At 40.9% G+C, this 22,091-nt stretch overlaps 1 protein-coding gene across 3 annotated transcripts in view; it reads left to right on the top strand.

Annotated features, from left to right (window-relative positions):
* TEDC2 (tubulin epsilon and delta complex 2) overlaps positions 1–22,091 on the top strand; it is a 334,684-nt gene that overhangs the window by 20,825 nt on the left and 291,768 nt on the right. For all 3 annotated transcript variants that reach the window (XM_086941286.1, XM_086941287.1, XM_086941285.1), the window contains exons 2-3: positions 10,401–10,454; positions 20,772–20,870. In XM_086941286.1, coding sequence (XP_086797412.1) covers positions 10,429–10,454; positions 20,772–20,870 — 125 coding nt within the window. In that variant the 5' untranslated portion in view covers positions 10,401–10,428. The remainder of the gene's footprint in view (positions 1–10,400; positions 10,455–20,771; positions 20,871–22,091) is intronic.

Here is a 22,091-nt window from a genome sequence, read left to right as displayed (position 1 = left end):
TTCCATCAATACATTGTTAATATGCATTGGCAAAGCCAAAAGGTATCAGCAGTCCGAGCGCTACAGGGGTTGGCAATGTAAATGCATTTGTGTATGGCTCTGGGGCTGTTTTTATTAATATAACATAAATACTTTAACATTGCCAACGCCTATAGCATTCAGATTGCTGATACCTGTTGGCTTTAGACTTAATCTAAAATCCCTTATTTAATGTACGGTTATAAAAAAAAACCTGGACTAGCTATTAATTTTTTTCGGAGGGCGACATCTGCACTGCAGCTTATTCACAAGATTCTCTAAAAAGTAATATGGTGGTAAAGGTATGTTATTTCCAGCAAAGAATATTGCATTGCTGTGTTGAGTGCCCTATTTACCAAAATGTTTGATTTTAGACACATAATACTCCTTCTTTACCCTAGTCTGACAGTATGGGGAGTGTTTCACATCAGGCTGAACTGAAGAAATGAACACCAGTAGCATGCTTCCAGCATGGCTTTCATTCACACATCCTTGGCTGTTTTACTGAAGGTGTCCGCTTTTCTCTAGCATCTCTAAAGATGAATGTATTCCCGAAGCTGGGTTATGCATACCCCTGCTGCGCTGCAGCTCTCTCTCTCAGGAACCTAGTAAACTAATGGGCTGTAGATAGGCATCTCTTATTCGGTCACATAGGGCTGAAAGAAGAAGTAAAAGTGATACCATGGTAGTCTGCTTATAGTATCCCACCCGATAGCTTAAACCCTCCTGATGACCTCTTCCTTGTCCTGAAAGAGGCAAAATGTTTGACTTTTGGCTCCAAGCAAAACCTCATTGCGACTTTGGAGCCACCCAAATGCAGGACAAGCCTGCAGAAAATGGGATAGGTGCTCACCCTGACTCTGGTTACCAGAACTATAACTTTGGAGTGGCTAACGCCACTCTGTAACATATAGATCTGCTACTCAAATTATATTCATTAAATATATATTGGTAGCCACTCTGTAGTCATAGTCGGCGTCACCAGAGATAGATAGATATTTTGGGTGGCGTGAAAAGAGCCAGTCAGATTTTGCTAAAATTTTTCAGCATTAGATTTTACGGTGCACAGATGATTCTTTTGGGCACTGCAGATAAGTAGAGTAAGTATTTTTTAAGTTATAAGGTTTTTCAACTTAGTGATATCTTGTACTACTAAAAGGAGCAAGGAAGCCCAAAAAAGGAACTCAACTGCGTATGAAAAGTTTCAGATAAACAACATGAACAATTGAAAGAACCATTTATGGTCTATTGCTATTGGAAACCGATAAACAAATACATAATTAATAGAATACATTTTAATCTAGATAAGTTTTCTTTGCATGCTCTTTGGCCACAATAAAACTGTGCCCAGCAAGCCAAACAAAACCCATCTTCCTTATGTATTCCTGTTCAACAAAATGGAAACATGGCCTAGCAGTGAGCTACACAAACTACTATATGGAGGGCGTGATAATTGGCCATTAAGAGAAAAATAAGCTTCTTAATTTTTATAACCGCAATAATTCACTTTGGGCTTCATATGTAGCACAGTACTGCTAAAAGTAGCAAGGAAGCCCAAAAATAGACTAGACTGCTTTTGTAAATCTTCACAATTATTATGTGAACAACTAAAAGACATAATCATGTGACATTTATGGTCACATGATTATGTAAACCAATAAAAATATGCATAACCAATACAGTAGATAAAAATAAAGAAATCACATTTCAATCTGATTGCCACTCTGTAGTTGTAGTAAGTATTTCCAAAGATAGGGATTCCTCCGATATGAGCTTCCTAATAACTTTCCACCCATTAACGAATCACCACAAAACTTTCCAGACCTATAGCAATTTTTGCATGTTGTGATGATGTACATTTTTGTAAGTTAATTGTTAATGGGTTGCAAAGATAAAAGGGGGTCACAAGCGCATTTTTCCATCAATGCATTTTCCGTGGACTATTGTATTTGGCATTGCGCAAAAACTGCTGAATGGGTTTACATCAAATTTGGCAGGATTATACATCATGATGCAGAGATAATGCTTTTTTCGGTCCTGTAGTTAAGTAGGTTAAGTCATTTTTAAATCTATAAGGAATTTAAACCTAGTAATATCTGTCACCTCTGTGCTTTCACGTAATTTCAAAACATTTTGTGAAACTACCATGGTACATGGCTGAAAACCTATTTCAGAATATATAAAAAAAATTAAAAAAGCATTTCTCTACTGATTACCACTTTAATAAAGTGATACTAGGTAGGGACCTACTACTTTCCTATATCTCAGGCTCTAACACTGAACCCAACCAAGGTGTAGTAAAAACAATATGGCTGCCTTTTCATTCTCTAAAGCAGTTATTAACCAATTATATACTGGCTTGTCATCACTATGTACCTCTGTATACTGCAAAGTTATCAAGGTATACCAAGACTCAAAATATAATTACGGCTGCGCTGTATTATTGGATTGCTGTACCCTTGTTTCACTCATGGTGTGGCATGGGACAATTAATACTTAAGTCAAATATACAAAGGAGTGCAAGGCCACCATGCACAGCCCTGTTGTGATTGGTAAATCTAGAGAAATGCAAGGCAGTGCAATTTGCTGTTTTGGGTTACTCTGCATACCATAATCTACATTGCTACTAAATTTCCCATACATTTGTATGCCATGCCACTGTAGCCACTCTATACACTATTCCACTCTATGCCTCTCCTCTGTATTCTACTCTTTTCACTTTGTGCAAGTCCACTGCCCACCAGTCCACTGTAAACTATTCCACTATATTCCACTCCACTGTACGCTAGTCCACTGTACGCCACTCCAGGGTGTGGCACTCCGCTCTATGCCACTTCATTCTATACTATTCAATTGGACCCCACTGTATTGTACTCCACTGTATGCTATTACAGTCTACCCCACATCACTATATACCACTGCAGTCTACACCATTCCATTATATACTACTCCACTGTACGCGACCTCACTATACATTAGTACACTCTACGCCACTCCATTGTACAACACTTTGCTCTACACCACTCCACACCACACTATTATGCTGTACACAAGTCCACTCTACGCCAGTCCACTTTACGCTATTACTCTGTATAGCATGCGACTGTACACCTCTTTAGTGTACGCCACTCCATTGTATGCCACTCTGCTATACGCTACTACAGTATATTCTATTCCACTTTATGCTATTCCACTGTATGCCACTCCACTGTACGCTACTACACTATACTCTATTACTTTCTGCCACTCCAGTCTACGCTACTCCACTCTATGCTATTCCACTTTATGCCACTTCACTGTACGCTACTCCACTCTACCCCACTCCAGTATACTCTACTTCACTTTATATAACTCCCCTCTACAAAACTCTATACCACTCTACTCTATCCCCGTACACTCCACTGTCCTAATTTCCACTCAACTCTGTGCCTGTACAGTCTATTGTACAACACTGGGCTCCACTCTAGGATAGTTTCCTACACTAGACGACACCTCACTGCACTCTACTATATGAGACAACACAATTTAAAACAGTTTCCTTGACTACGCTAAGCTACTTCCATGTATGCCACCCCACTGTACACTAATCCACTGTACCCACTCTATACACTATTCCACTCTATGCCTCTCCTCTGTATTCTACTCTCTTTCACTTTGTGCAAGTCCACTGCCCACCAGTCCACTGTAAACTATTCCACTATATGCCAATCTACTGTACACTAGTCCACTGTACGCCACTCCAGGGTATGGCACTCCGCTCTATGCCACTTCATTCTATACTATTCGATTGGACCCCACTGTATTGTACTCCACTGTATGCTATTACAGTCTACCCCACGTCACTATATACCACTGCAGTCTACACCATTCCATTATGTACTACTCCACTGTACGCGACCTCACTATACATTAGTACAATCTACGCCACTCCATTGTACAACACTTTGCTCTACACCACTCCACACCACACTATTATGCTGTACATAAGTCCACTCTACGCCAGTCCACTTTACGCTATTACTCTGTATAGCATGCGACTGTACACCTCTTTAGTGTACGCCACTCCATTGTATGCCACTCTGCTATACGCTACTACAGTATATTCTATTCCACTTTAGACTATTCCACTGTATGCCACTCCACTGTATGCCACTCCACTGTACGCTACTACACTATACTCTATTTCTTTCTGCCACTCCAGTCTACGCTACTCCACTCTATGCTATTCCACTTTGTGCCACTTCACTGTACGCTACTCCACTCTACCCCACTCCAGTATACTCTCCTTCACTTTATATAACTCCCCTCTACAAAACTCTATACCACTCTACTCTATCCCCGTACACTCCACTGTCCTAATTTGCACTCAACTCTGTGCCTGTACAGTCTATTGTACAACACTGTGCTCCACTCTAGGATAGTTTCCTACACTAGACGACACCTCACTGCACTCTACTATATGAGACAACACAATTTAAAACAGTTTCCTTGACTACGCTAAGCTACTTCCATGTATGCCACCCCACTGTACACTAATCCACTGTACCCTACCCTACTCCCCTCTTCGCCGCTCCACTCTACACCATTCCACTTTATGCTATTCCACTCTATGCCACTCCCCTCTTCTATACTCAACTATACAGTATTCCACTGTACGCTATTCCACTGTCTGCTGCTCCAATTTATGGTAATCCACTCTGCACAACTCCACTCTATGACTCTCCATTTTATGACACTCTCTTCCACTCTATATCCACTCTATATAAAAGTCTACCTCACTTCATGGCACTCTGTGACATTCAACTCCACTTTATCCCCATACACTCCACTGTCCAACTCTATACTCCACTCTATGCAAGCACACTCCAATGTACAACCCCTATCCACTATACAGCACTTTTCTATTGTATGAGGCACCACTCTAATTTATAACTGTTTACTACCTATGCTATGGCAGTACACTCCATTTCATGGCACTCTACAATATTCCAATACACTCTATTGTACTGTTCTCCACACACAGTTACACCACTCCAATCAACTCTACTCCACTGTACAAGACTTTACCTCACTCTACACTACTTTACAAAAATCCACTCTATGCAGCTCCACTGTTCCGCACACTACTGTACTCTATGCAACTCCACTCTACTACACTGTATGTTACTGTATGACAATCTACTCCTATCTTTATGCCTTCATTCTACTATAAAACACTGTACTATGCTGTATGCCACTGTTCAACGCTCTACTCTACGATACTCTAGTCCACTCTGCGACACTGTACGCAACTCTTTGTGTACCATTGCACCCCACTTTACTGCATTCCAATTTAATACAGTACTTCACCCTACTCCACTGTACGCCACTCCACTCTCAGCCCCTCAATGCCACTGAACTCTATAGCGCTGTATGCCAATTCACTGTACCACTCTCTACAACACTGTACGCCACTCCACTTTGCAAAAATCATCTAGACTGTATGCCACTGTACTCTACTATAGTCTGCATCTCTACTGTACAACACTAATCTACTGTACAACACGGTACTCCAATTGATCACACTTTACTCGACTGTATGCTACGCCACTCAACTCTACTGCCCTTCACGCCACTAAAGTCTATGACACACCACTCCACAGCACTTTATTTCACTCTACACTACCCAGTGTACTCCACTCCTCTCTACTCTACTACACTTAATCCAACTGTACTCCACTGTACTATACTTAACATCGTCCAACACTCTATTACACTATATGGAACGCCACTGTACTACACTCTATGCCTCTCTAATCCACTCTATGGCCATCCACTCTACACCACTGTACTACACTGTATGACCCTCGACAACACGCCACTCAACTTCTCTCTACGATGCGCACTCCACTATATCAATCAATCAATCAATCAAAGCATTTATATATCGCACTACTCACCCGGAATCAGGTCCTGAGCTGCTTTCTGAAGGCGAGGTGGTCTTGGGTCAGGCGGAGGTGGGTCGGGAGGGAGTTCCAGGTCTTGGCGGCCAGGTAGGAGAAGGACCTTCCTCCTGTGTCTATGACACAGAACTCCACTCTATGACACTCTACAACAGTCCACTTGACGATACTCCACTATGAGACACTACTTCACCCTACTCCACTCCAAAACACGCTACAACACTCTACTCTACTGTTCGACACGCCATTCCACTGTAAAACTCGCTGCTCCTGTCTACGATACTTGACTCCACTATATGAGTCATTATGCCACTACATTGTATAACACTTTGCAACACTGTATGATACACTACTACACTCTACTCTTCTCCACTTGATTTCAATCTACTACTACACTCTACTCTTCTCCACTTGATTTCAATCTACAATACTCAAGTCTATGGCAATAGACTTTACAACCGTCTCCTACACTGTACTGTACGACCTTCCACATAACAACTCTCCACTTGCGACATAAAAAAGGTAAAAATAAAAATTGAAATTCAATGAAAAAAACCCAAAGGCTATAGCTTAGCTATAGTTAAGAGAACTTATGTTCTGTATGCAAACCAAGTTTAAACTATACAAACATAAAAAATTCTCAAGTTATAATTATAACTTTCACTTACTATAATTGTATTTATTCTCCCTATTTATAAACGGGTGGTGGACCATCTGAGGGAGATCTCGGCCGACGCCCCAGTCCTGGCAGGGGAGAAAATGCCCACCCTGCTCTTCGCAGACGACACCATCCTGTTATCAAAAACCCCAGCAGGTCTCCAAAAGTTGTTAGATCGTTTTAGCTCATTCTGCGATGAGAATGGCCTTACCATTAACACCTCTAAAACGAAGCTGATGGCCATGTCACCCTCAAAGAGGTTCAGGAATAACATCTCCCTCAATGGCGCTCCATTAGAGATGGTAGACTCTTTTGATTATTTGGGGGTAAGGGTAAATAGCCGGATGAGCTGGAAAGATCATATGGCCAAAATGCTTTTAAATCATAAGAGAGCATCAGGTGCAATTTTAAGAGTACATAGAGAGTCTATGAGTAAACCTATAGTCCCGGCCCTTGAGATGCATTCAGGGAAGGCACTATCATCGGCAGTCTACGGATCAGAGCTATGGGGGTCGAAAAACACCGCCGATTTAGTAAGATCTGAAAATAAATTTCTAAGAGACTTTGTTTCACTCCCCGTTTCTACTCCTATTAAACCTTTGCTCCATGATATGGGGAAGCGAGCATTAAAAGATATTGTTTGTCTGCGTCCGCTAATTTTCTGGGCTCGCCTCAGACGAACACCAGAGTTGGCTAACTACGCAACTGTCCTTGATGAATTCATCAAACTCAACACCGGAAATAAGATCAAGTAGTTGGGTAATCTCAGGCAGTTGGTCGTGAAACTAGGGCTGGGAGACGCCTGGGATAGCCAATGACCCCCTCGAAAAAATACTAAAGAGGATATATTGGAACTGGGTACAGCAGGAAGAGCTATGTAATTGTAAATGGGGGTCCCTCACTGAGAAATTTTTGTCACATAAACCTGTGAGGAGTTTGGAACCTTTCCTGGATTTTATAGAAAAACCCAGGGACAGATCTCTCTACCTAAAGCTGAGGGTTGGGTCCCTCCCGGTAAATGCAATCACTGCCGGTTGGAAAAAGTCAGGCTTCCCCAACTCTTCCTGCCCCGGTTGCTTTGCCCCTAAGGAGTATGTGGCCCATTTTCTCTTTGCTTGTCCTGCTTACAAGGCTTCTAGGAAAATTTGGCCAAAACCAATATGTAAGGAGTTGGACCTCAGATGCAATAAAATGGCTTTACGTGTCTTGTCCACCGACACGTCATCCCTGATGGTAGTATGCGGGGTAGCAAAGTTTTTGGATAGCTCTTGGCAGACCCGTACTAGGCTGTTAAAAGCGCCCCCCTCTTAAACAATTCTGGCTGTGGACTGATAAAGGTTTTATACTTTATAAGATTTCTATGAGATTTTCTACGTGTTTTATTGTATATATATATTTTTTTAATCTGTTTTTTAAATGGTTTATGTATACTGTATGTACAATGGATTGATGGAATTCTAATTACGATTGTACAGGGATGTACAGACTTTTATGATAAAATGTTTTTATCGAATAAAGTACATTCAAATCAAATCATTTATTCTTGATGTAAAAACCAAACAATCCTAAACAAACCTTAGGATACACTGCTTATACCCTTTCATATTGCATCACTTACATTATGTGAAATCATAGCTTGTATAACAAGACTTATGACTTCTCAAATTACATATTTTCTGAGAACAGTGTGTGCATGATAGAGTAATGAGTAATAGTTAATGTTCTATGGCTAGCGAGCTGGCAACACTGTGTACAGAGAAGCACGAATTATCGTAATATGAAGGTGGTGCATACATTTCAAATTTAAGGTATAACTATGACTTTAGAATTTGTAACGTTTGTTTATTTAAAGTTTGGTCTGCATAGAACGAATAAACCAATTTCCCCTAACTATAACTTATCCTTAACCTTTATTTTCTGAATAATATATGTGTGTGTATATGTGTGTGTGTGTGTGTGTATACATATATATGTGTGTGTGTACACCTATACATGTATGTATGTATGTATGTGTGAATATATATATATATATATATATATATATATATATACCAGCAGCCCGCCCCAGCGTTGCCTGGGGCAGAAGGGGGCTGGGGGCAGCATTTCAGGCTTGCGTGCACTCCGGCCCCCGCCCGCCACGACATTTCCACTCCTCCCCGCGCTTCACTCAGCCGCACACGTTCCGCCTCCTCCCAGCGCTCCCGCGCTTCACCTACCTCAGCCTGACTTCACCGCTCCTCGTTCCGCCTCCTCCCATCAGCCCGACTTCACCGCTCCTCGTTCCACCTCCTCCCATCAGCCTAACTTCATCGCTCCTCCTTCCGCCTCCTCCCATCGCTTCTCTGAGCCGCACACGTTCCGCTCCTCCCTGCGCTTCATGTATCTCAGCCCGACTTCACCGCTGCTGTCCACCGCTCCTCCCCGCGCTAGATGTCAGCACGCACGTCCACGTTGTTAGCGCACCCGGCCGGCGCTACTTCTTAGGGACTACATTTTTTTTTATTGTTTATTTTTTAAATAACGTTTATTTTTATATTTTTTATAGCCTATGTCCATCTACAGGACCCCCCCTTTCCAACACTGTATTGGGTGTTGCGATTGGTGGTGTACTTTTCAAGTTTACCTGGCTCAAAGGACACAGTTATCTCTTTATAATAGTAGTATAGATATATATATATATATATATATATATATATATATATATATATATATACACACATATATATACTTATGTATTTGTGCATATATAACATTTTGTATTCTTGATATTTTTTTCTGATTACTTAAGCTGGCAAATTGGCGAAAGCTATTAGGCCAGACCTATCCATGGCATCATTGTTGTTTGCAAAAATGTGAATGGCTGTGTATATAATGCCTACATTAAGTGCAGTGTGTGTACACTGTGAGGTGGTGAGCAGGGTGTTGATGAGATTGCTTTGGTTTGATGTGCAAGTGTGGTGACCTGGGTGTGTATAGGAAATGAGTAGGTGGTTGATATAATGGAAGGAAGTGAAAGGATGGTACCATTTGAGGGGGGTGCTGCAGTTTGGGGCTCAGGGTAAAAGTAAGGGGTTCTGGCCCTCCGGATCTTACCAGAATCAGACCGAACAGTCTGTTGTTTGTACAAGCCCGTACCCAAGGGTGCAACGAAGTAATTCAGGATAAGGGAAAGTAGGTTAATAGTAGAACGAGTGAAAGTATTTCACAGATTTCCATCCCTTCACAACTCCATCTTCACCACTAATACCCTAACAGGAAGGGCCCTCTCTTCCCCCGAAATTTTAGGATTTTATTTTATTACTTCAACCTACAAATCCGAACCTGTGTTTGGATCGGATGACGTAGATTGATGCTGAACAGTATGCCCTATGAATACTAACTAATTAGCGGTAAAGATGTGACAGTAAAACGGCCATGGACCTCTTAATTTTACGTGGCCTCTTGGTACCTCCCTTGGGCAACCATTTTGTGTGGCATTTTGGTGGTTTTACTGTCGGTGCTTTAGCTGTATTATTGACATGACGTGACAGAGATTGAACTATATAGCACTACATTTGATGAGTTATTAGAATATAACATTTAGTAATGTAGTACAGCCTCATCTATTATTGAATTATTTTTTTCTTAAAGGCTCTCCCATCTCGATTTGTTGTGCACCTCTTCATTTCATTAGGAAAAGGCCTGCAAGTTATTTGTTCACTTGCAATTGCCAACACTGGGCGTGTACACGAATGTCTGCATCATGATAATACACTCATTATGTACTTTACATTTCTTGGCAGATTTTGAGGTCCTTCCGGTAGATCCCAGATGTTGCCCGCAAGCTGCTCACAAAGGTATGTATCTGTTTGAATCTCTGATACTCGCAAAGAAAGCTTAAAGAAATGTCCAGCTTAACTGAGTGTAACTGAGTAAATGTTAAGTTAAAAAAGTAATACAGAGCACTCTGACTTATATCCGTCTATTTTTCTGTGGCTGTGGAACATTCCTCTGCACTTGCCAAGGTATTTAGCAGTGCTCTAATGTAGTTTTTATGGTATGATGCAGACTTGCCAAGTGTCGCGTATCACAAAAGACACTAAATCAAAGTAGGCGTATTCTTGCTTCTCCACAGACTAGTGATTTAGTAATGCAATCTGCCCTCAGATTTAACATTTGCGACAAGGAATCTGCGATGGCAGCTTGGCATGTTGGGCCTTCCACTATGGTTGTGCCACCCTGAATCCAGGAGCTGTTAAATGGGGTAAAAATGTTCGTTAAACTAGTAGACCACTTTAAATTTGGTTGTTCATCTGCTGTTGGAGAGGCATTTCCCCCACTGCGCAAGCAGTACTCTGTCCAGCCCGCTAAAGTATCACATTATCTGTATGTTAATGAATGGAAAAAAGTAGCAACACTACAGAATTGCATCTCTCTTTTCCTTGTGATAAACTGTCAGATGTCAAAAATGATCTCCATCAAACATCACACACAGGCACACTGCCCAACACATCATCCCTATGCCTACAGAAAACGAATTGTCCGGTACTCATTACTTTGACCTTGGAAAGAAGAAAGGCTGATTCAGCCTGATTGGGATTCACGTCGGTCACCTGCCCATTTCACAGAGGCGTGACTGCTGATGCTAAATGTCCCATCTAGCTTCGTCTGGTTTGTCAGGTGGCAAAATACACTATTTAAAGAAAAAAACATTCTGCGTATTGCTGGTTCTGATGGTATTTCACATACAAAAAGAAGGGGAGAGAGGTATGGGTTCTTTCCCATCCTCCCTGTAGAAATCACCTATCAACACAAAATGGAGGAAAGGAGGGAGAGACAAGTGGTACAAGATGTGCATCTGTCTCTTCACAACATTAGTACCGAAACTAAAGGTTTCTTAAAAAACTGCCCTCACCCACTAGGCAGAGGCATGCTTCATCATAGAGCTGCTACAGCATCCCTGCACTCACCAATGCCTGGGATAGAGCAAAGGGAGGGGATGACAAAAACAAACCTAAATGTGCTGGTATCTTGTGAAGTAAACGCAAGACAGTGTGGTGCGGAATCTAAAAACGGACTCAGAGATTCCTTCTATCAAAATGTACTCTAATGTACCCTGGTTTTGGACATAAAATGTAAATAGGCGGCGAAGGTACTGGGGAAAATTAGGGCCCGGTTTTCTCCTATACTGCTTGTTATGTCGACATGTTTCAGCTGTCTACATCGCCCCACCCGGGGTCGTGCAGGCCTTCCTCAGGACTAGCAATCCCTGGTGTGTAACACTCCCTTTCCTCATTATTTACCAAATCTTTAAGGGAATGTTTATTGTTTAAATGTGATAAATGAAATTGCAAATTCTGTGTCTACACGGAACGGCGAGCAGTACTGACAGAGTGGCATCCAAACCCTTGAAGAACGTGTGACTACAGGTGGATGCTCCTGCTTGTGCTTCATTGCGAGCCATCTACACAGATGATACCTGTAACACACGAGTGTCTACACAAAAAATGACAAGCCAGGTCATTGTTTGTAATTTCCTTTATCACATTTAAACCATAAACATTCCCTTGAAGGTTTGGTAAATAACTAAGAAAGGGAGTGTTACATCCCAGGGATCGCTATTCCTGGGGAAGGCCTTAATGACCCCGTTTGGGGCGATTTAGACGGCTGGAACATGTTGATATAACAAGCAGTATAGAAGAAGGGGGCCCTAATTTTCCCCAGTACCTTGCCCGCTTATTTACATTTAAAATCCTAAACCAGGGAACCTTAGAATACATTTTGATAGAAGGTATCTCTAAGTTCGTTTATAGATTCCGTACTACACTGTCTAACATTTACTGCACAAGATCCCAACACATTTATGTTTGTTTTTGTCTTCTCCTCCCTCTGCTGCATCCCAGGCGTTGGTGAGCGCAGGGATGTTGTAGCAGCCCTATGATGAAGCATGCCACTACCTAGTGGGTGAGGGCAGTTTTTAAGAAACCGTTTGTTTCCGTAATAATGTTGTGAAGAGACGGGTGCACGTCTTGTACCACCTGTCTCTCCCTCCTTTCCCCATTTTGTGTTGGTTCAGATGGTAACCATGTCCTAGCTGAACTCTAATCCTGACTTTCTGGTGCACATTCACATATTGAATGTTGCAGTTTATTGAGTCTCTGGAGAATCTACACCCTCATTCCTGCGCTCACGCAGAATAGCCTACTTTGGCATTAGAATTCAGCCTTCCGACAAGAAATATGCAAAAACAACAGTTGATGGACAGAATGCAGAACAATGTCATACATTCACCCCAGAACAGAGATCTGGGCCAAAATCCATCGTTATTTTGCACTCCACACCACCCCAGTTCAGACATGGCCATATGCAAATCAGCCTTGACCCTGTGCCTCATGGGAACAGTCCAGCCCGAACTGCCAAGCCCTGTCTTCCCTGGACCGGAATCAAGCATCTTAGGACCGGTTTCTGGCTTTCAGCCGTCATCAGCCAGGATAGCTTGACTCCAGTGGTGTGGAGAGCACAGGACTCACGTCTGAGCATACCCGTCCCACTCAGGGTGACAAATGCAAAAACAACAGTTGATGGACAGAATGCAGAACAATGTCATACATTCACCCCAGTACAGAGATCTGGGCCTAAATCCATCGTTTTTTTGCAATCCACACCACTAGAAACCGGTCCTAGGATGTTTGACTTAAACACAACCAACATTTGGTTGTACTCTTCTCTCTTGATATTGCATGTACATATTAGGATTTCAAGCAATCATTTAGCCTATTATAGTTCAATATAGGAAGGTGTTTAGCATCCCATGGTTATAAGTAATAAAACATTTTAAAGTGGTGAACCCCTCTTCCCCTGTTATTGATATATTTATTTTTAAATATTATTGCCTTTCCAACGCACAGCACAATGCTAAGAAAGAATTGTAATGTAATACTGTTTTGTTAGTCTGCTCAATTGGAAAATGTTTAGAAAATAACTAGACTTCAGAGAACCGCAATTTGAAGATTCATAAACTTGAATACATATAAAATGAACCTTGAAGTATGGGGTAACATCCAATAAACAATACGGATTAAGGAGAGAAAGAAAGATGGCTTAGTTTGAGTAAATGTAATCTAAATCCCATTAACATGTAACAGGCACTGATGGATTACAGTTCTACAATGACGCACATGTGTTATTAAGTAGTACAGTCTGATATTAAAATGTAAGAACGTGTACACTACAGCTATTGAAAATAAGCTAGTAGACAGAATCATACTCTGTTTAGTTCCAGATATGAATAAAACAATGTCTAATATAATTTCTCCATATTTCCGGACATGATTGAATTTTCTTTTTATCCGGACTTGCTTAACAATGACCCCATATTTTGCTTTATTAAATAACTTTTAGCTGTTTCCACATATTTGGAATTCTTTTTTCCCATTGCGATGGATCTTTGAATTGAAAGACAAGAGAAAACAGAGCCACTCAAACATATAAATGGTGTATTGGTCTTATGTCTTGCTTTGCTACTTATAATCAAGCAAAAATCCCCAAAAGAATTAAACATCAAGTAAAGGATACACAGAGCTCTTTCAAGGGTTTAACGCACAAACCACGAGTAACTTGCCCATAACAGTGCTTTTGTCGCAGTATGATTATGGGAGAGGCCTTGTAGTTAAAATATTGTTTTCATTTATACAAATTCGCATCTACAAGAAAACATGGTTTTATAAAATAAATATGCATAGTTTATTTTTGTATTACTCTGCTGCTCAATATTTCTGTTAGCAGGAATGAAATTTACATGTTTGCTCCCTTTGAAAGCATTTTACTCTAGATGCCCTAAGCTGAATACATCTTTTTAGTTAAGAAAATTCTACATTTAATTTTCTCTCAAAATTCTGTTACCATTTAACAAATATTAAATCAGTTCCATTAATGAACTTCCAACACACTCTAAACATTAGTTTTTTTGTCTCTTACAATTCTTTCTCAAATTGAAGCAGATTTATCCACTCCAATAGCAGCATTTATGTTCTGCAGATTAAGCTATAGAGATGTTAATATTCCAGGGTATGTCTAAACACAATTTTTTATCAACTATAACTTTATCCAGATACAAATCAATAACAGTGGTACACAATGTGCATTTTGTTCGCAATATCATGCAGTTTGTAGTCCAAATATGCAAGAAGAAAAACGGGTAGCAAATTTGTAGAGACCTTCCATCTTAGATTGTGAAAAGCCCTTTGTCACAAATAACTTAAACAGCAGGTAAACCAGGTTGTGGATGAGAGGCATGGAACACCTCAAGAAAAGAGAATATACAAGGCTGCTAACAAACGTTTACCAGGCATCACACTTTCCAACCCTTTGCTCTTACACTTTACCCTTTGACCAAATAGGTAGCTGTTAGAAGCCTCTGTTTCCTCCTGCCTCCCAACTTCCTCCCCAACAATATTCCTACTTCATAATTGGCAAGTGGTCGATGCAAATGGAAGTCTTTTACAGCTGACCACCAGTCCCCGACATGAAACGCCCTTCCAGATTTCTTCTAATGATCTGGTACTAAGGCCTTACTAGAAAGCCTCACCATCAAACTATCTCTCCCAGTGATGCACCTGGCAGCCAGATAATCAGCTGGCTTGTCTCTGTAAAGATTACACACTTTCGATTCATGTGTGTTAATCTACCTAAGGCCACTGGGACGATTTCACCACAATTCAACAGCTAAATGGAAATCATCTTCCAGTCCTGTAATCCATGTTCGATATTGCACAGACCGAAGCCCCAAAACAACCATCGATCTTCTTTAATACTAATGCTACCTGCACCGTATAGGCGGTGCAACAACCGGCTTACAGCAGCATTAGCCCTATTGAATTCAGCCATCTTCAATTTAGATCTACACAGTTGTAGAAAGCTCGAGAGCATCGTAGGAAACAGCTCACCACAACTCTAATAAAGATTGTCAAGAAATGTAACGGAGGCTGTAGGAACCTTCAGTCTCCTGTGCTTTATAAGAGAAGAACCAACACAATCCACCACTTCTGAAATTCTGTATTACAACTAGTAAATAGGAAGGGTGATCGAAACAATCCAGCCTGTTACAGGCCTATCTCCCTCCTGGATTCCATGGGGAAGGTCGCAGGACGCCTGATCCTGGAACGTCTTCAGGATTGGGCGTCAGAGAACAACATCGTGACCAACTACCAGTATGGTTTCCAGGAGGGGCTTGGTACTGTTGAACAGGCTCTAAATTTAACCCTTCTAATAGGCAAGTATGTGGGGGCAAAAGGGGGTAACCTATACCTGGTTTACGTCGACCTTAGCGCGGCGTTCGTCTGCGTGATACATGCCAGGTTGTGGTCCATCCTAGAAGAGTTGGGTGTTGATCCCTCACTCATCAAGTTTCTACGTGAGCTTTACTCCGACGCTACGGCCTGTGTAAGATACGGGATAGGCGGAGAACTCTCACCCTCATTTCCAATTACAAGAGGAGTCAGGCAGGGCTGTGTCCTGGCTCCCTTCTTGTTTAACCTATACACTAACGGGCTGGAAACAGCCATGCTAGCAAGTAACCAGGACCTACCTACTATTAACCATCGCCCCATCCCTGCATTACTCTATGCTGACGACTCCGTCATACTAGCCAGAACACTAGTTCAGCTACAAAAAAAACTGGATAAATATTGCCAGTTCATGCTCTCTCTGGGGTTAAAAGTGAACAAAAGCAAAACCTTTGTTATGTATACAGGACTCAAGGTAAAGAATCCTAAACCTCTTTATATTGAGCAAGTCAGACTAGAACGAGCTAGGGAATACCCTTACTTAGGTATTTTAATTGACGACCAATTATCTTGGAAAAGAGCGACGGCAAGCAGGAAGCTGCTCTACCAGAGAGCGACTTCGGTGCTTGTCTCTTTTTCTAGGAAATTGGGCAAACCTGCCCCATCTGAGTTGCTTAAAATTTATCATGCTAAATGCCACAGCATAGCAACATATGGCACAGGCGTCTGGGGCTATGTACCCACAGACGAATTGCAAAAAGTCCAAAATGGCTTCTTAAAATACCTACTGGCACTTCCACATAGTGCTCCAATTTACGGTTGCCATATCGAGCTTGGCATTGACTATCTTTCAGATAACATCAAATGTCAGCCAATTCTCTTATGGCACCGTATCTGGAACAAGCCACAATGCCACCTAGCACGCTCCTTGATTTCTGACTGCTTAAACATGGTGTGCTGGAAGAAAATTCCATGGTTAAAGTATGTTTTTAATTTCTTAGAGGACCTGAACCGCACACAATACTTCACTGAGCCTTCCTCGTTGGTTGATATTAGCAGAAGTGCTTTGAAAAACCTATGTCTTAACCATCTAAGGGAATTACGCTTCTCTCGTGAAGTAACCAAGCAAACTAATGTGCAAGTACTGATGGTCCAAGTTTCCCCTGGTATCCAGCCCTACCTTACCTTTTACCTATCCAACTACGAAAAATATTTACTAACTAGGTTTCGTTTTAATCTATTTTTTCGTCTTGTCACTTTCCCCACTGTGTCAAATTGGTCCCATGACCTAAACAAATGTCCTTTTGACCAAGTCTCTCCCCAATCGACTATCCATCTTATTCTGTTTTGTCGATACTATGAACAAGCGCGCAAGTATTGGATTATTCCACTCTTGCGCCAAATGGGGTTGAGGACCTGTCGTCCAGCATTTTTGGCACTCCAGCTGTTAGACTCACAATATGTGGCAAAGAACGTAGCTCTTTTTCTAAAATCATGTCTAACGACTCGCAGTAAAATGGGGCTAATGTCTTACTGAATTTATGCTTATCTGAAATAATTTGTATATAGATTTTATGTAAAGTCTTTTTATATGCTATTTTGTAATGTAATAATGTGATTTTATGTAACTGTATTTAAATTGTATGATGTACTTTTCATGATTATCTAAATGTTAATCGAATAAAAGTTTTCGAACGAACGAAAATAGGAAGTGCTTGATTGAGCCACAAAAACATCAGTCAGTTAGGAATGGCTCCTTCCTTCTTGTGCCAGTAAATGTACAAAATGCAGGTTGATGTTTGTTAATTGACAGAAAAAGCAGCTCTTTGTGTAGATTGAATGAACTGCTGCTAGACATTCCTCAAAGCTATGTTTAGTCTTAATTGGCAAAATGTGACCTTCCCAGTGCTTGCTGACCCACAAGTGTCTCCTACAAAACTCTTCTCAGGGCATAGTTGGCTTAGTTGACTTGTCTGGGTGGAATTCAGCATAACGCTTCCACATGTACATTTCAAAGTTGCTTGTAATGCTACAGCCATGGTGGATCAAAGGATGGCATCATTCTCACCACTTTTAAAAGCACTGTGCTGGGATTCGATCAGACCGTAGTCCAGTAGGGCCTCTCCGCAATGACTGGGAAAGAGAGGGACAGAGAGCTGGAAATACTGCCATGGGTAAGGGTGAGCAAGTTGCTGACAGTAGCTTTGCGATAACTTTGACCTGGGGTTCTATTGCTCTCATCTGAAACGGTAGCCCCATTAGCCCAGGCAAAAGGTTTCCAGCGCCAATGTTCCAACTCGCTTCGATTTCCATGATTAAATACCGGGGCTTCGTGGACTGCCCGAGATGCTGCAATTAAGGCACTTACAGGTAGATTCATCAAGCTAAATTGCGCTCGCAAAGGGCCAGATTCTGAGAATCTGGCCCTTTGCGAATGCAATTTTTGCATTTGGGATTCATCATCCCAAACGCAAAAATCGCTATTTGCGAAATCACATATTTGAGAGGAATTGGATTTAAGGAATCTCTATTAGAGATTCCGTAAATGCAATTCATTAACCAATTTGAAATTGCGAATTCGCAATATTTGGTCGCTATTTACCACGAAGTCTGACTTCGTGGTAAATTGCGAAAAAATAGAAAAAAGCACTTTTGTGCTTTTTTCTCTGTTGCATGTTACACACACACATGTTCTTTGGACATGTGTGTGTGCAACACCTGTGTAAATTTGCATTTCAGGGGTGCTACAGGGTGTCCTTTGGACACCCCTGGCACCCTTAAAATCGCTATCTTATTTGCGATTAGCTAATTGCTAATCGTAAATAAGGCCCATAGGAATGAATGGGTAGTTATTCCTTATTTGCGATTAGCAATTTGCAAATCGCAAATAAGGAATGTGTAGGAATCGCAATTTATTTTGCGATTCCTACATGAATCCCGTTTTGCGAGTCTGTAATAGCGATTCCTTATGAATCGCTATTAAAGACTTGCAAAACAGGTCTTTGATGAATCTACCTGATATTTCTTGGTTCAATCATGTGGTTCGAGCTATGAGTGTAAGACACAATTAAGGCACTTATTCTTCACAGTAAATTAACCCGTTTGCAAAATATTCCAGGTTTGAATTTGGAGGCATTAAGTTGTAATTCCCATTTGTGAAAAAGTTAAGGAAGCTATCTCCCAATCAATGTAATATATTTTTTAATTGTTGCTATCAATTCAGTTTTTAATTTGCAGAACGTAGGAGCAGTAAAGTTTGGTTGTTAAAAGTAGACACTAGTGACTTCCGCTGACAGCTCAGCAGAGGCCCTTTTAAAATAAACATTAAAACTAAGGCAGCAAATCGGAGCACAAATGCACCAACTTTTGAATGGGGACTCTGTCGGGCACAATGTTTTGGGGCAGATCAGATTAATGCCTTATTATTTGTAGGTAAGTCCATAATCAGTCGTTTTGATGCCTTTCTTAGACCGCTTTTTCCCGTGTATCTGCCGAAGGCCATGTGGGTTGAGTTGTCGATACTTTTCTAGAAATCCCCTAGGGAGGGGTAAAGACCAGGTTGACTTTCACACCTCCCTAGCATGCCCAGGTATGCATTAACTTGCCAACAGAAGCAGCAAAGACAGACCGGCTATGACCCATGCATTTCTCTTAACTTACTTGGCTACTTGGACACTGATAATTCCTGTTGGAGACGGAGGATTATATTATTGAGTTCATGAGGCCCTTTCTGCAAAAAATGGACACACACGAGATCGATACTAGCTATTAATAACAACCTTTATTAAGTTTAAATACCTGGTTCTGGTGCAGATTATATGAGTGAGCATTATTGCAGAAATACAAAATAGTGGTCAAAAGCAAAAGTGTGAGACTTTCTTTTATTAGCAACCTATCGGATGGTGTCATTAAGTCAAATCATTGGTGGAATCAATCTGTATTGGAAACACACCCTTCCTAGCCTTAGGCTAATGTCTAATATAGCAAAAAAAAATGCCATAATAACGAGTTTCCTAGATTGTCTCTATACACACATACCTTACACGGCAGCAAGCAACATCAGTTTCTCTTTTTGTTTATCATGCTTTGCTTGAGAAAGTGACAGCTAACACCCACTTATACCTCTACGTTACTTTCAAGTAACGTAGAGCTTCGTTTGCAGCTTCCATGCTGAACCTGCAGCCTGAACATCTTATCTCAAGAAGATGCTTGTACATTAAATGTATTTATAATTTCACAGCATTATTATGAGAAAAACAGGATTTGTGATGTAAGGTGATAAAAAGAAACATGTGAATTTCATCTGCACATATGGCCACTTCTACTGTACTTTATCAGTCATGCCCTTGAACGAATAACATATGAGCAACTGATGCACTATTAACTTATTTTAACACATGACACCAAATAATGAACGAAAGCAAATACATAATTGATAAGATATTTTATTTAAATTGACTATATGAATGCCACGAGGCGCTCCAAAGCAGGGAAAAATGCAAATCAGATGTCACCATGGTTTGACTGATAAAACGTATTGCCACTGAAAGGTTCCATTTTGGTTGGTCATTTGTACCTGTGATTTCTGTCTTGTTGTAGATCTGACCAGAGACCTAGCACCAGTCATTGTGTAACAAGTAACCTCATCAGTGATACCTTTTTACTGGGCCATAAACTGAACATTCCCTCCCCCACTCACCTCCCCAAAATACAATTAGTGTGAAATAAATTATGTATTCCCTGTGTGGCTTCATTTTATATCAACAACCTGTGTTTCTCATTTACAAACTCTTTGCTTGGTTGTGAGATTGCTTATTTTTTCAAGAATGGAAATTTTTCTGCTAGCTGTAACGAATGACGTGAACATGTTCTTTGTTCTGTTCAATGCAGGTTACTTTCTGTACTGAATTGTGCACTGGAAGAATGTGAAGAACAGAATGCTCTACTGGAACTGCAGTTAAGGCGCTGTCACCGTCTTCTCGGAGCATGGTAAATCTTGATTAAAAAGGGAGTAGAATAAATGTAAGGGGGACATTCTTTTAGCACCCTTTTAAATATGGGGCCATACTAGGTTACATTGATGTGTTGTACAGCAAATTCTCATCTTCCCATCCCATTGTAACGGTCTCACAGATTGCTGTTTTATATGTGCTCCAGGCTTTCCACTGTCTTTTCTTTCCTTAAACATATTTTTCATTTACTTGGTACTTCACTGCAGCAATGGAGCATGGTTTAGCTCACAGGCAGGGTGTTACCTTACAACTAGTTCCTTTATTGTTCAAAGTGGGTACGTCTCTTGCTATTTTGTCTTCCTACTCTTGAATGTCTGAGTAATATAGTTTGCTCTTCCAAGTAGTGCATGAAGTGCATTTTTCTGGTGATGTGATGTTAAAGAGAAGGCTTGGGTGTAAGGGCCTCATGATGAATGCTGCAGTAATGCTCTTATTAAGTTCTCCATCTGGAGTTACCAATACCCGTGGTTACTGCTATTTGGTAGCAAGATGTTGTTAAAGATAGTAGGCATTACAATTTGGACACAAAGGGTCCACTAGGAAATAAGAGCAGCTAAGAATCAGTAATTCAGGATCCAATTGCTTGGCAAAGACTTGTTTTCCTCAGTTTCATTCAAAGATTTTGAATGCTTTCAACTCTTAATGAAACAAAAAAAGTCTGCAGCATTTCCATGTATCTTGGTACTTCCTGGACCTGCAGGGTACTGTGACATGCAAAGTAGTTGTCAGAGCACTCCAGTCAGAATTCAGGTCTTTGATATTGTGTTTGTCTGTAGATCAGGAACAAATGAAAGACTGGTCCAAGCCACACCGTTATGTGTGATATGCTTGTGCTCCTTTTGGGGTATTTGCCTTACTATCACGAGAATGTTATGTTTTTTTTTTTTGCTATCCCATAGGACAAATTATTTTCCTAGGACTATACAATATTATAGGTTAGGTGAGAGTTTAAAGTAGATATAGTGGGGTGTAGGCTTTTCTTAATCTGAGGAAAGCGCAAGAACTTGGCATTAGCAGGGAGTATGCCTGGTGAGTTTGCAATTTCAGAAGAGAGTGTAGTTGATAGTAGACTGTTAACAAAACGGGTTGTAGAATGAGAGGGAGGTAGGAGGTTGGCTGTGCCATTGCTCCTTGACTCAGAAGGAGGTGTATGATGGCCGCTGGCACTAGGGATTTCGTTGCTTACTCTACTTTAGGA

The sequence above is a fragment of the Lissotriton vulgaris genome, chromosome 10, assembly GCF_964263255.1.
Source record: "Lissotriton vulgaris chromosome 10, aLisVul1.2, whole genome shotgun sequence".
Classification (NCBI taxonomy): Eukaryota; Metazoa; Chordata; class Amphibia; order Caudata; family Salamandridae; genus Lissotriton; species Lissotriton vulgaris.
The sequence above is the reverse complement of the archived record's forward strand: the minus strand, read 5'-3'. Positions and strand labels throughout refer to the sequence as shown.